Source organism: Macaca fascicularis, chromosome 7 (genome assembly GCF_037993035.2).
Source record: "Macaca fascicularis isolate 582-1 chromosome 7, T2T-MFA8v1.1".
Lineage (NCBI taxonomy): Eukaryota > Metazoa > Chordata > Mammalia > Primates > Cercopithecidae > Macaca > Macaca fascicularis.
The window spans coordinates 30,872,190-30,888,740 of record NC_088381.1 but is presented as its reverse complement, the minus strand read 5'-3'; the positions used below and the strand labels follow the sequence as shown (position 1 = coordinate 30,888,740).

Below are 16,551 nucleotides of genomic sequence, written 5' to 3'. Positions count from 1 at the left end.
AAGCACAACAGAGGTAGTTTCAGACATGCAGGGACTTACAATGTTATAATCCATGAACATTTCCCTTCAAAAAAATGACCTTTAGACATAGGCTGACCAAATAACTAAGTCAAGAACATGTATGACTATAAAAAGAAAAGTTGTCAATAGTAAAATATAATGAGCTACAATTTCTTTCACAAAATGTATTTTGGTTAATTATTATATAAAAATTAAAGTTATAAATGTTTTATATAAAATTATATTAAATGTGTGAAAAGCAAATATGTAAGTGTATACATAATTTCTGGATAAATGCACTGGGTAATTTTGAAGTTCTTTGTGCTTTGCATTTTTCAATTTCTTTTAAGTTTTTAAATCAGAAAAATAATATACTGTTTTAGTCTGTTTTCATGCTGCTGATAAAGACATACCCGAGACTGGGAAGAAAAAAAAGAGGCTTAATTGGACTTATAGTTTCACACAGCTGAGGAAAGCCTCAGAATCATGGTGGAAAGAGAAAGGCACTTCTTACATGGTGGCAGCAAGAGAAAATGAGGAATAAGCAAAAGTGGAAACCTCTGATAAACCCATCAGATCTCATGAGACTTATTCACTACCATGAAAATACCATGGGAAAAAAAGCCCCTGTGATTCAGTTATGTCTCCTTGGGTCCCTCCCACAACACATGGGAATTCTGGGAGACACAATTCGAGTCGAGGTTCCAGTGGGGAGACAGCAAAACCGTATCATATACATTTTCAACAGTAAAGGAAGAAATTATTAGGTCATATTATCCTCTGGTATTTAGTAAAATGTTACGCTTTATATATTCTAAGAGTAGAAAAATTGAATTTGTAGGTCATTAATGAAATATATAGATTCTTTTTTTAATTATTATTATACTTTAAGTTCTAGGGTACATGTGCATAACGTGCAGGTTTGTTACATATGTATACTTGTGCCATGCTGCTGTGCTGCACCCATCAACTCGTCAGCACCCATCAACTCGTCATTTACATCAGGTATAACTCCCAATGCAATCCCTCCCACCTCCCCCCTCCCCCCTCCCCATGATAGGCCCCGGTGTGTGATGTTCCCCTTCCCGAATCCAAGTGATCTCATTGTTCAGTTCCCACCTATGAGTGAGAACATGCGGTGTTTGGTTTTCTGTTCTTGTGACAGTTTGCTAAGAATGATGGTTTCCAGCTGCACCCATGCCCCTACAAAGGACACAAACTCATCCTTTTTTATGGCTGCATAGTATTCCATGATGTATATGTGCCACATTTTCTTAATCCAGTCTGTCACTGATGGACATTTGGGTTGATTCCAAGTCTTTGCTATTGTGAATAGTGCCGCAATAAACATACGTGTGCATGTGTCTTTATAGCAGCATGATTTATAATCCTTTGGGTATATACCCAGTAATGGGATGGCTGGGTCATATGGTACATCTAGTTCTAGATCCTTGAGGAATCGCCATACTGTTTTCCATAATGGTTGAACTAGTTTACAATCCCACCAACAGTGTAAAAGTGTTCCTATTTCTCCACATCCTCTCCAGCACCTGTTGTTTCCTGACTTTTTAATGATTGCCATTCTAACTGGTGTGAGATGGTATCTCATTGTGGTTCTGATTTGCATTTCTCTGATGGCCAGTGATGATGAGCATTTTTTCATGTGTCTGTTGGCTGTATGAATGTCTTCTTTTGAGAAATGTCTGTTCATATCCTTTGCCCACTTTTTGATGGGGTTGTTTGTTTTTTTCTTGTAAATTTGTTTGAGTTCTTTGTAGGTTCTGGATATTAGCCCTTTGTCAGATGAGTAGATTGCAAAAGTGTTCTCCCATTCTGTAGGTTGCCTGTTCACTCTGATGGTAGTTTCTTTTGCTGTACAGAAGCTCTTTAGTTTAATGAGATCCCATTTGTCAATTTTGGCTTTTGCTGCCTTTGCTTTTGGTGTTTAGACATGAAGTCTTTGCCCATGCCTATGTCCTGAATGGTACTACCTAGGTTTTCCTCTAGGGTTTTTATGGTATTAGGTCTACCACCGACCCCACAGAAATACAAACTACCATCAGAGAATACTATAAACACCTCCACGCAAATAAACTGGAAAATCTAGAAGAAATGGATAATTTCCTGGACACTTACACTCTTCCAAGACTAAACCAGGAAGAAGTTGAATCCCTGAATAGACCAATAGCAGGCTCTGAAATTGAGGCAACAATTAATAGCCTACCAACCAAAAAAAGTCCAGGACCAGATGGATTCACAGCTGAATTCTACCAGAGGTACAAGGAGGAGTTGGTACCATTCCTTCTGAAACTATTCCAATCAATAGAAAAAGAGGGAATCCTCCCTAATTCATTTTATGAGGCCAACATCATCCTGATACCAAAGCCTGGCAGAGACACAACAAAAAAAGAGAATTTTACACCAATATCCCTGATGAACATCGATGCAAAAATCCTCAATAAAATACTGGCAAACCGGATTCAGCAACACATCAAAAAGCTTATCCACCATGATCAAGTGGGCTTCATCCCTGGGATGCAAGGCTGGTTCAACATTCGCAAATCAATAAACATAATCCAGCATATAAACAGAACCAAAGACAAGAACCACATGATTATCTCAATAGATGCAGAAAAGGCTTTTGACAAAATTCAACAGCCCTTCATGCTAAAAACGCTCAATAAATTCGGTATTGATGGAACGTACCTCAAAATAATAAGAGCTATTTATGACAAACCCACAGCCAATATCATACTGAATGGGCAAAAACTGGAAAAATTCCCTTTGAAAACTGGCACAAGACAGGGATGCCCTCTCTCACCACTCCTATTCAACATAGTGTTGGAAGTTCTGGCTAGGGCAATCAGGCAAGAGAAAGAAATCAAGGGTATTCAGTTAGGAAAAGAAGAAGTCAAATTGTCCCTGTTTGCAGATGACATGATTGTATATTTACAAAACCCCATTGTCTCAGCCCAAAATCTCCTTAAGCTGATAAGCAAATTCAGCAAAGTCTCAGGATACAAAATTAATGTGCAAAAATCACAAGCATTCTTATACACTAGTAACAGACAAACAGAGAGCCAAATCAGGAATGAACTTCCATTCACAATTGCTTCAAAGAGAATAAAATACCTAGGAATCCAACTCACAAGGGATGTAAAGGACCTCTTCAAGGAGAACTACAAACATATAGATTCTTAATTTAGATATAGCTTTAGAATATATCTAGCTGAATGGTTAACTCAGGTTTTAGCACTTAATTCTTCATTCAAGTGAAGATTGATTATCATTATCACCAAAGCTAATATTTGAGCACTTATTACTACGTACCAAGAAATTCTCTAACCAATTTGCCTGTAGCACCTAATTTAATCCTCACAACGATATGATTTTTCCGAAGAAGAAATTGATGTATAGAGTTGACAGAACAATTGCTCAGTGTTGCATGGCGGGTAAGTAATGGAGACAGATTTTTGTACTCATCCTATCTGACTAAAGCCAATGTCTTTGAGGCTAAACAACACTCCATGGTAGGTGGCCTTTAAAATAATCCCAAATAATCTCTACTTCCTACTATTTACCCCCCTGGGGTAGTCTCCTTCCCTTGAACATAGACTTGACCTAATGACTTGGTTCTAATGACTAAAATACAACAAAAGTTATGAGTTCTCACTTCTGTGATTGGGTTATAAGATATTACAGATTTTTTGTTGTTTTCAGACTCTTTTGGTTTCTTTGCTTGCATACTTTGTAAAGCAAGACACCATGTTGGAGGGGCCTACTTGTGAAGATACTGAAGGTGGCCACAGGCCAAATGCCAAGGAAGAAGTGAGACCATCAATGTGATAACTTTTGAGAAACTGAACTCTGTCAACAACCATACGAGATAATATGGAAGCAGATCCTTCACCAGTTGAACTTTCAGATGAGGCCAAGTCCCATATGACACTTTCATTTCAGCCTTGTAAGACAATCTAGGACAGAGGATCCAGTGAAATCATGCCCAGATTACTGAATATGAATATGTTCTGTTAAATGACGAAGAAGAATTAAGGTTTCAGTTGGAATTAAGTTTGCTAATCAGCTGACTTTAAGATAAAAGATTATGCTGGATTTCTAGTTCTGCTCAATGTAATCAACAGGACATGTAAATGTGGAAGAGGGAGGCAGAAGAGTCAGTGTTAGAGTCATCGAAAAATACTTGGATATTGCTGACATAGAATTTGGAAGATGGCCACAGCCATGAAATGTGGGAAGCCTCTAGAAGCTTGTGAGAGATAGGAAAATTGATTTTCTCCTATAGTCTCCAGAAAGGAAGGCTGTCTGCCAACATCTTGATTTAGCCCAATGAAACCCACATCAGACTTCCTGACCTACAAAAGTCTCTAAGATTACATATTTGCATTTGCATTGTTTTATGCACTAACTTTGGGGATAATTTGTGGCATAGATGACTAATAAATATACTATGTCAAACAGGGGAAAAATTAGCTGGCCGGTAGTCATTCTTCTCTGAACCTTAGCTACCACCAAAGCAGTCCCTGAAGTTTTAACTTAGTGTTCCATACAACACAGTGTGAAGACCACTGATCTAGACTAACTTCTCAGGAGGTGAATACATTTCTTTGAATAGTATCACTAAGAGGGACTACAATAATTGAGAATTAAGTGATTAAGGAATCACTTAATTCTAGGTATCATTTGCCTTTGGGTCTATTAGTAAGATCTCTCATGCCTGGTTGTCCATGTAAGTTTTTTTTTATATAGAACAAAGCATGAAAATTCTTTAGCCTCATAACTTGGGTTGTGATTCACCTGCACTGTGAATTCTTCTATTTGCAAACCACTTACTACTGGTTGCCTCCCTTCATTGTAGAATCTTCTCTTGTAGCCCCACCCTACCAACCCAGGTCCAGTTTTTATCCTTTTACTTACTGCTTTTGTATTTTACCGATAAGCCAGAGCAGTGATTTGGGGTCATGGTGTCGTTTAACTCTGCCATCTACATAGTGAATTGTGAGCTTTTACTCATTATAATGTGTTTCTACTCATTCTAGTGATGGTACTAAGGTTTACAAATAATTTATTTATTCTTGAAAAAGAATAAACTATATCCTAATGTCACTCATACTCTTTCACATGCTGAAGTCCCTGGCAGGCCAGAAAGGCCTGGAGTTTCTTGCAGCACATGGCATTGTATACATAGCATGTCAGCCTTGGTTCCTCAGGACACATTTTGAAGTCAAGATCAGCATTTTGGAGCATTCCTAAAGAATCCTTCCAATGACAAGTAATACAGAGTGCACTGAAGTTTCTTGGAGAGATGCAGAGAGGGTGACCAGCACAGAGCGCAGCACAATACACTCATTTCCCCAAGAAACATTTTTGTTTTCTCTCCAAGATGTTCTCCATGCTCCAATCTACTCCTGTCCTTTCCAGCCAGCAGACTGTCGATAGGTCTAGCCTATATCTTCCTCTCCTACTTAGATTCTAAAAATGCCATTTTCTTGACCCTAATTCTATTGCTTTTTGCCAAATTGAATACCCCATTGATATAGGATTAATATGTGTCTGAAGTTACTCATCAAAAACCATTCACAGGTATTTTCTTGATAGCATAACAGACATGTGAATGTTATCTATAATACTTGAAAAGGTTTGATCTAAAGCATAAATGGGTTTTAGCCAAGTCCTTTCCCCTTCTCCTCAAGTTGCAGCCATGTCGCACTTACAACAAACGTGTATAATTGACAGTCACCCCAAGAGAACCAATAGGAGGTCATTTCTTCAGAGCTTTCCCTGGAAGATTTCCAAATAAAAACAAAACAAAAAAACATGGTTTCCTAAGCTTCTCATCAGGAGAAAGTTTCTGAAAAGCTGATTTTATGCCAACTGCTACCTCCTTCCCAAGTTTCTTTTGTTGCCAAAACATTTTCACTGATTGAGTATCAACAGTCTCCAAACAAAGGCACAGATTTTTTTTTTACCAAAATATTACAAAAATAGTCACAGCTATTTTTTTTCATTGGTAATATCTACATATCTGCATGCATTGTTGGGCTTGTGATTCATTTGATTTAATGAGGAGACAGCTAAATTTACAAGTTCGACAATTCAAGTTCAAGTAGTTTAGATAATATTCATTTGTTCCTAAATAATTTTATCCTCTTTATTATCTACCATAGGCAGCAAGGCAGCAATGAGCATCTAAGGCCATCACATGTAAATATTTCTGTTTCCTTTATAAAATGAACTTTTCTAAACTAATTTTAACAATTGCTTTCAATTTATTATCTCTCAAAAAATTTTTAAAAACCACTAATAAGGAAGAAAAATCTAAGCAAGTTTTCATCACTTTATCTTTTCTTTTTTCTCCTATTTCTTCCCAGATGGTACATGGCTGAAAAACTAATAGCAGGAAAATGATAGAAAAAAATATAAAGTTAAATATATAATTTTCACTTAAGTGAAAAACTACCATGTTATGATACTGACATATGCAAAATGCAGTTAGCTCATTCCCTTGTTTTCAGCCAATACCAACTTTATTTTCTTGATTGAACTCTTACTGTATTTTTCCTCCTGGCACTAATGGCTTTTTATAGATTTTTATATTCAAATGCTGCATTCAAATACCTTGCCCAAGAGATGTGATCATTCACCAGGAATATCTTAATTTGTTTGAAGAGAAAACATTTTTATGCAGAAATATAACATTTTCTTTACATATATTTAGAAATAAAGAGCTAGGTACACAAAGACAGGCCCCACATTGTGTCAAACTCCAAATATTGTTGGGGAAATTATCTATATGTCATATTATATTGGCAAATTTATCAACATAGAAATATATCTGACTATATCTAAAATATATATTTTGTGAGATTTAAGGTGGCATAATATATTTTTAAAATATTCAATTATTATTTTTTGAATAGGAATATTCAATTTTAAATGAAATTACAAAGTTTCATACTCTATGAAGCTTATTTTTAAAAGCAGTGTTGTTAAACGGCGAGCTTCAACCCCTCAGTGGGTCATAACATCAATTTAGAGGGTTATGACCAGAATTTAAATATATATACGTAAATTATATGCAATATATCATATATGTATCCTATATATTATAAACATGTAATATCTTCATGTATATACAGACACATATATATAATGTACATTCACACCTATGAAGAAATAAAATTTCAGAATTTGTTATCTTTATCATGATGTTTACGTTTCATGAAGTTTTTGGTTTGGTTGTGTGTGTGTGTGTGTGTGTGTACTATATTGCTGTAAAAGTGTATTCTCTTTTTGCTTTGGATTGTGACCAAAACATGTACAAACAGAAAAAAGGAAAAGCCATCAAAAACAGAAAAAAAGTAGTAAAGAAGTGAACAAATAACCAGGCTAAATAAAAAGATTCAGATACAATAAAGGTTTGGGGAAGAAAAAAAGAGTTGGAGATGTTTGGGAGTGTTGTGATGGATGGGATGGTCAGGGTAGGGTTGTAAAGGAAGGTGACCATGAAATGAGACTTGAAGAAAGGAAAGGAGCCCTCTAAGAAGAGAAGGGAAACAGCTTCATAGGCAGAGAAGCAAGCAAATATGAATGCCCTGGTGTGGGAACACATTTGTCTCAGCTAAGGAAGAGTCATGAGGACAGTGTGGCTACATTTGAGTGAGAGGAAACTGAAGAGGTAAAGTTGGAAAGATGAGTAGAACCCAGACTACATGCTACATTATAAGCTATAGTAAAAATAATGGATTTTGGTCAATTGAAAGAGGAAGCCTTTGGAAACTTCTACATACCAGAGAATGTCTTGATGTAATCTAAGTGTGTGAAAGTCAATCAGAATGTTATGGGCTAATGGATCATAAGAAAGCAAGAGTGGAAATGTGCAAACTACTTAGAGGGCTATTATAGGTATCAAAGTGAAGGGGGCCTGTAGCTAGAACTAGTTGGAGGTAGTAGAGATGGAGAGAAGTGTGAGAGCCAAATATGCTTTGGAGGTAGAACAGGTAAGTATTTATGGATTTGTCTATGTCAAGTGTCTGGAGATGGTGGTAGAGTAAGAGAAATAAGGAATCAAAGATAATGTCTGATAATCCACAAATAGTAACATATTTTGCTGTAATAAAAAAAAGACCAAGAGAGGAATAGGATGTGGGTGAGAAGGTTGTACTTCTAGGTTTACTTTAAACATTTAAGTTAGAGATGTCTAATGGACATGCCTTTCATCCATATCACTGATTAAATCTTATATGTTTATTTGTGTAATTATTTGCTTATTGTAAAGTAAAAAGTTTCTCAAGGCAGGGATCATGCCTGTTGTGTTGCATTGAGCCTTGCTAGCATAATGACTGGCACACAGCAAGCATTCTGGGGATTCCTTGAATACATATTATATAAGTGCTTGCATTAATGAAAAAGTAAATGACTATTTGTGATTAATTTTCCTTTGGTGATCATTTTTTATCAAATAAACTAAGTTTTAACACCACATAGTTTCTACTTCCATAAGGATGAGCCAAGAACGATGAGATGTCTACAAAGAACCATGCAGATGGGTTCATTTGCTAGTTAAATCACCTGCTTCCACAAACGGTTTTCTAGTGCACTGGTTCTTAACTTTGATGCACATTAGGTGCAACTGGAAGTTTTGTTAAAACAAGAATTGCTGGGCCCTGTTCCCAGGATGTCTGATTAGGTAGATGTGGGGTGGGGCCCAAGAATTTGCATTTCTACCAACTGCCCAGCTGATGCTGCTGGTTCAGGGATAATCACTGCTCTAGAAAGCAAAAGTTCTGAACCTGGGGTTCATGGACCCTTGGAAGAAGTCAATGATTGGGCTACAGGGCATTTGTATACATATCTTTGAGAGAATATACGCAGAGTTTTGATGTGTAGGCTATTTAGCATTTTTCTAGTAATACAGTCTACATATTTTATCAGATTTTCAAAGAAGGCCTCTAAAACGTAATTAACATTATGATAACGGTACTCAATCATGAATACATCAATCTAGTATGAATACATACTAGAACCACCAGGAATCTGGGCTCTTCCATTCAATTGCAATGTAATTTCAGGCAACATAACCTCTCTAAAAGGGGAATAATGATAGTATTTATTTCAGAGGTTTGTTGTGGGAATCAAATAAGTTAATATTTGTAAATCATTTAAACCAGTAACTAGCAAGTGCTAAATAGGCAATTGCTAAATAAGATTAAAAATCTGGGTATGTTTCAAAAGGCCGAGGCTCTACCCCTGGTGATTCTAATGTATAGTCAGTGTTGAAAACCACTGTTCTGAAATGAAGAGAGCACAACAGACCAATGAATGCCTTTCCTGAAAGTGTCTGGTTAATCTCTTCTCAGTGAACCGGAATTCCCTTCCCAGAGGAGCTTGCTAGGAAAACTAGAGAGGGTTAACATCTTAGACAATAATCTATTTTCATAAAATTTCAAGTTATTTCTTGCTCACCTCATTTTCTTGTTGTTATGGGAAGAGCTGAGGGAAATGAAGCCAAAGGAAAAAAAAATATGGTTTTATCCACATTGACTATTATTTTTGTTTAAAATCATCACAAACGAAAACCTTACCTAAAATAAGAATATGCTAATATTATACAGAAATGATCAGAGAGGCAAACGCTAATTGTGTTAGCCAGGCTTCAAGATGACACCTGTGATCCTTGACTCTTAGCGTTCATATCCTTGTATACTCTCTCCCACGCTGAACAAGCGGAACTGTGCGACCAATGAGGTATCGTAGAAGTGACTGAGTGTGGCTTCACAGTATAGATAATAAAGATGGTAGCTCCTGCCTTTTATCTTGCATTGCCCACTTTGGGAAAAGCTAGCAGCTGTATCTTGGAAATGGTCAAGGAGTTTGCGGAGAGGTCCATGCTGAGAACAACTGAGGTCTCTTGCTGACAGCCTGCAACTACTCAACAGCCATATGAGTATGTCACCTAGGAAAGCAATCCCCCAGCCCGACAGTTCTTCAACAATAGCAGCTACTTATGTATGTTGCCAGGCACTCTATTTTGGGATAATTCATTATATCGTAATAGGTAACTGACACACTAACGCTAAACCTTATACTTTTTAGGTATCCAAGCTGAGAGTTTCTCTTTTACTCTTTTGGTGCTACTGCAGGGTATCTGTTCATTTTATTCTTTTCTGACTCCTTAAGCCCACCAAAAATAATTAGCTACTAAAACAATTAACTAGAAAAGTGGGTATGTTGTAAAAAGGAGAGAGAAAGATAACCTAGTCTTAGCCTTATAGTCTCCTGAGGCCTCACATATGAGAGAAAAAAAAAAGTTGTCACACTTGAGTGAGTACCAAGGTCAACAGTGAGAGACCAGCTGTATCCATGACGACACGGACTCTACATTGAGTTAACAAGAAATTTAAATTCTAATACCATCTCAAACAAAAAATGTGAGAAAGTTCAGTGTTTTCTAGGAACACAGATGACCAGGTAACTTAACTAAATCCTTGAAGGTCAGTGTCCACTGTTGCTCCTTATTTCAAAACCAAAGAGTCAGAATTATATGAGATAAAACTAGAATCTTAGAGTTTGAGTTCAGGCAGGGATAAAATAACCATCAAGACCTTATGTTCTATCTATATAGTGACCATGTACTAATTAAAAATATCTAAACAGGTAATGCTCCATATCCTGATTCTAATACCAGCTCAGTGGGTTTTTGGAAACTCATTTCCATTTACGTGAGATTCTGCTAGAGTTCACCTTGTATAACAGAAAGACAGACTTAAAAGTTACTGAATTTATTAGCCGTTGAACTTCTAATAATATCAGAACACACAGCTGTGTGTTCATCAAATAGATTTGCCTATACTACAAGTGGGACCGCATTCATAGCCTGAGAAGTTAGTGTAGCCCTGTTCTTACCATTTGATTACGTTTTAAGTTGGACCAGAGAAAGTGGCTGACCAGTTAATTACATACCTACTCTGAAATATTCATCTCTATCAAAAGAGCATGGCATATTACTCAGGTAAACACATTTTAATTATCTTTTACTGAACTAGATAACAAAGTGATTTAGATTGTCAAAGGTGTACCTGAATAATAGCATTACAAACACTCCTAGATGTCTATTTTTCTTCTGTTATTTAGAAACCAAATATTTTAGTCAGCATGTTTCCAGATTAGGTATACAGAGCTCGCCTTCTCTATCTACTCCAGATATATAAAACAAGTAGTTTCAACTTAATTGGAAGGGAGGAGGGAGTGCGCGGGTTGGAAGGGAACTGCCAGTGGAGGAAACTGAAATGCACTTACTGTAAGTGTGAAAGAGGATCTGTGCTTCCAAGTTTAGGCCAATCGAATTAACACTGCTGCTTTCCTTCAATGTAAAGTTGAAAGGAGGCAAGAATCTCCTAAATTTCTGAGATGTATGTTTAGAGGTCAGAAGCAGATGCTAATAAGTTTCATTTCTTGCTTCCATTTTATTGTCTTTTATGCTCATTCCCACATGGCCACTTCCAGCTCATCAGTGTATGTGGGATATATTTGCCACCCCCCCCCCCCCCGCCCACCATCCCAGTTTTTAATTATAATGTGTTTATTTCCTTATTTTGATTTCAGATCTTTTGGAAGGGATAACCACGATGCCCCAAATACTTTAGTGTGTTTAACTTCTTGGAAAGCCCTGAGTGCACCAGGTACTCATAAGATATAGATAAAGAAGGGGCAGGGCAGACAGGATGTGGGAAGAAACACGCAGAACAAGCAGAGGAAGGTGAGGCTGAAACACATCTGTCCACTTTGGTCTTGCCCTGCTTCTCAACGTCTATTCTCCCTGATCTCCATTTCCCCACTAAAATGACATAGGGGATTAAATGGAATATTTTCAGACTTTGTATTAGATATCCTGACAGCTGATTTTTATTAACCAGTCTGTGAAATCTGTTTGATGGCTAAAATGTGGCTTTATCTCATAAAAGCAGCATCTTGCCATATGTTCTGTGGGTTGTGTTTGCTAATGTAAAATAGATTGTTATATATTAGAAAGCCTTTGGGTAAGGATTGAGGCTAAAAGGCATTCTGATGAGCTAAAACTTTACTATTCTGTTGTGCAAATATCAGTATGGGCAATTAAACTGATGAACAATGTAACTTTGATATAGAACAGACTAGAAAACAGCTACTCCGGAGGTTGAGACAGGAGAATGGCTTGAATCAGGGAGTTGGAGGTTCCAGTGAGCCAAGATCACGCCACCGCACTCTAGCCTGGCGACAGAGCAAGACTCTGTCTTGGAAAAAAAAAAAAATACAACTGCCTGGCTATAATATAAATGAAAATAATTCTGAATTATGTCGCTAATCTACACATATGTATTCATTTACACACTGCTTTAGTGCACCTTAGATTTTCATGCAACCATTATTTATTGAGCAACTACTACATGCCAGACTTGTGTTAAGGACTGACACATGGTTAACATAGCTCTTATTTTCAAAAAGCTCTAATCTCATATAGTTGAAAATGTCACTAACAAGACCATCTATTCTACTAAAAAGCACTAAAACATTTTAATCTTCAAAATATATATGAAGTATGCTGAATCATAAACATGGAAAATATGGTTATGAAGAATTGTACGTAAGTCCTCAGTTAAATTTACTCTAAGACTTAGATTTATATGATAACCCATATGTGCTTAAGTAATATGTGCTTAATTTATGAGATATGATATTTATTTATGATATTTATTTATATGATATTTATTTATATCATATAAAATATCATATTTAATATTTATTTATAATATTTAAATGTCATATTTAAATATTTATCATATTTAAATATCAATTTAATATGATATTTATTTATATATTTATTTATATCATATAAATTATATGATATTACTTTATATGATATGATATATGATATTAATAACCCATATGTGCTTAATTTATATGATAACCCATATTGCTTAAGTAATTGCATAAATGGTGGTACCAATAACTACTACAGGGAACAGCAGAGAAGAGTAGGTTCTGTCAGAGGAGATTAAGAATCTATATCGACCCTAAAAATGTTCAGATGCCTAATAGCCTTTCAAGGAGGGTGGGAGAATGCAGTGAACGCTATCTGAAAAAAATGTATTTGCTCAGTGGACTGGTGGTTCTTGTCTGATTTAAGAGATAATGTTGGGGTCCCAAAGAGACAGTGAAAGCAGAGAGATGTAAAAGGATGTGGTTAGTAGGAGGCAAAGACAGAAGAGGTAGGAAGGGCTGGGTCATGAATAAACTGTAGAAGAAAAACCTCATTGCAAAGTAAGGAATTGCACCTCTGCGCAGTTCTGGTGTGATTTTAAAGATTAGATAAGCCTCTCTATTTGTGAGTGGAAGAGGCTGACTTTATCAGAAAACTAGATGTTATGATCTATTGAGTACCTTTTTTTCCAAATGAGAAAAACTGAATGTTCCCTCTGCAACCTGGTACAGGAAAGCTATTAAACAGTAGCATGATATACATGAACTCTGTAAAACCTGTCTTACTCTCGCAACCTTTTCTCCATATTGCAATCAAAATGATTTTTCTAAGTTGCAAATCTAAGACATGCACCTACTGAAAATCCTTTATGGGACTTCGTTTTTCTCAGCACACAGAGTCAAACTCCTCACAACGGCCCAGAAGGCCCTGTCTGCTGGTCCCTGCTAATTTCTCCTGTCTTACTTCTTGCTACCTCTTTCTTGCTCATTGGGCCTACTGAGTTCTCGCTTCTCAAATGCACCTTGTGCTTTCTCTAATTGCTAGTGCTCTGTCTTACCAAAAGCTCTTCTTACTCCTACCTATCCTTTAGGTCTTTATCAACGTTACATTTCCTTAGAGGAATTTCCCGCAGTAAGCCTGCCTTGTTCCCTAGCCCCAGGTCTGATGTAGGTGCTTCTCCAGACATTCCGTCATCATTAGTCCTCACCACTCCATATTGCAACTGTTTGCATTCTTGTAGCCCTCCTCCATAATCTTGATGAGGGTGGGGACCAGGGCTATCTTGTTCACTGTTGCATCCCCTACATCCAGTGTGCCAATGGTCATTTAGTATCTATGGGCTCAATATATATTTACTGAATAAGTACAAATAAATTTTTCTACTAGGTTGTTAGTTTCTAGAGGACAGTAACCTGGTCTATGCTTCTATCTCTAACTGTAAACACAATGTGGGTGCACAAAGAATATTTATAGAATTATTTAACTTAGAGCTGTATTTCTCCTTTTCTACATCGTATGATTTGTACTTATTCAGAGTGGAGTTTCGGGTAAAGACCTCTGCCATTGTTCTTGTGTAAACTTGGTAGAATTTTGACCCGCCTCCCCGTGGATACTATTTCCAAGTCTATGCAGACAAATATCTGGATTAACTACTCATCCACCTCCTCAATATGGACTGTTTTGGTTAATGAACTACATCAAGTATTCTTACATATGAGCATAATCCTATCAGTGAAATACTCTTACGAGCCCAGAACTTAGACCATATAATTAAAAACGAATATACTTCTTTAGGGCTTTTTGTGTACTTTGAGACCTTATCTTTCTACCATATGGAAATAAGTTTTAGAACTAAATTGATCACAATAATTAATGTTTTAACATTTCAATTCTTAACATTTAAAGCCAAGAACACAAAATCACCATTTAACTCTAACATGTAGGTGAATAAGTATAAATATTTATAATTACCTTCTAATGCATATTTCATATCCAGAGCAAAAAGAGTCCACATAATTTCGGCACTTATTTTTCCCATGTTCAGCTCTTGAGGAAACCTAAAACCAAACACATTTAATTAGTGTATGAGGAAGAATAACATGCCTACAAACCAAAATACATCATTTTACACATCTACCACAGTAGTTATTATATAGTTCATAAACACTGTTATTTATGACATTTCTCTTTATGAACTGTCATAAGTAAAAAAAAAAAGTTATACACTAGAGTTTAATGTTAAAAAGTTATTGGATCGTAAGAAAACAGACTTCATTATATCAGTGCCAAAGTAACAGTGACTGGGGCTGCCTGTGGATGTCTTGTGATGAGTGTTTGTCTCTCAAGAGCTCCTTTGGTTTTATCGAAGACTTCTTCTCCTTCTCCTTCTCCTTCTCCTTCTCCTTCTTCTTTTTTGTTTTGAGACGGAGTCTCACTCGGTCTCCCAGGCTGGAGTGCAATGGTGCCATTTTGGCTCACTGCAATCTCCTGGGTTCAAGCAATTCTCCTGCCTCAGCCTCCCAAGTAGCTGGGATTACAGGCGTGTGCCACCACACCCAGCTAATTTTTTGTATTTAGTAGAGACAGGGTTTCACCATGTTGGTTCAGGCTAGTCTGGAGTTCCTGATCTCAGGTGATCCACCTGCCTTGGCCTCCGAGAGTGCTGAGATTACAGGCATGAGCCACCATACCTGGCTGACTCCATCTTTTTATGTCTCACTTTCGAGGATAGATCAGAAGAAGGTGAATAGCAAATACCATATGACACCAAAAAAATCACAACTCATATATGTCCCTCAGCCATTTTCCTTGAAGGACACTTAAGTACTTTTATTTTTTCTATTATCTATTATCTTTATGTGAATTATTTCAACAAAGATTCCTCACTCCCTCTGGCAAAATGGCTCCTGGTGGACACCCCCACTAATCTGTATTCCAGAACTTCCAGGCAGGTCTGTGTTTAGACTAAACAAGCTTAGGTTAAAAACAAGATTCTGACTGCTTCTAAACATTTATTTTGTTTGCATGTGTATTCAATCTCATGAAAAGGCTCCTAAGTAATACAAGCCCAATGAATATGATGACCGAGTCTTTTTATTACAATGTAAACACTCACTCCACGCCAGAATGTAAGACTGGAAGTATTTTCTCTCTCTATATATATATATACAGACGTGCACACATGAATAAAAATATTTATATCAAGGAACAGAGCTAGCTCTCACATTCATCTACATTTGGGGGTTCAAATAAAAAAAGAGTATAATCCTGTATGGAAAGCATTATCTAAGGAAATATGACTTCAAGACAACCTCAAATAAGAAAAGACTATTGACACATACAGAACTACTCTATTCCATATTTCCATCAAAATTAGAGTGTGTTGCATCAGTTTCCCTTACTGACTGCCAGTTTTATCAATTTGTCTAATAAGGCATTCAATTTTGAAACTTAAATCCAGAAGCTTTATATTTATCAAGTATTTAAGTTCAGATCTCTTCTACAAAATTTAATACAACCTGAATACATATAAATTAGTTTTCAACATTAAATTTTACTTTATTGATATAACAATAACCCCAGGTAAACAATTTATTTCAAAAGGTTTCATCTGAGCATAAATACTAGCATCATACATTTTGTAGTCCATTAGATTTTATGTAGTTAGTATGCAGCATCAAAATTATAAGTGATATAATAAGAGTGCTTTTTGCTTATAAAAAGACAAAATTGCTTAGTTATTTTGATTTATTTAAATCAAGAATAAGATTATATTAGCTTTACAGTACAATATA

At 36.3% G+C, this 16,551-nt stretch overlaps 1 protein-coding gene across 1 annotated transcript in view; it reads right to left on the bottom strand.

Moving 5' to 3' along the window:
* UNC13C (unc-13 homolog C) overlaps positions 1 to 16,551 on the bottom strand; it is a 649,809-nt gene that overhangs the window by 203,213 nt on the left and 430,045 nt on the right. The window contains exon 18 of the mRNA XM_015452851.3: positions 14,729 to 14,814. Within this exon, the coding sequence (XP_015308337.3) occupies positions 14,729 to 14,814 (86 nt within the window). The remainder of the gene's footprint in view (positions 1 to 14,728; positions 14,815 to 16,551) is intronic.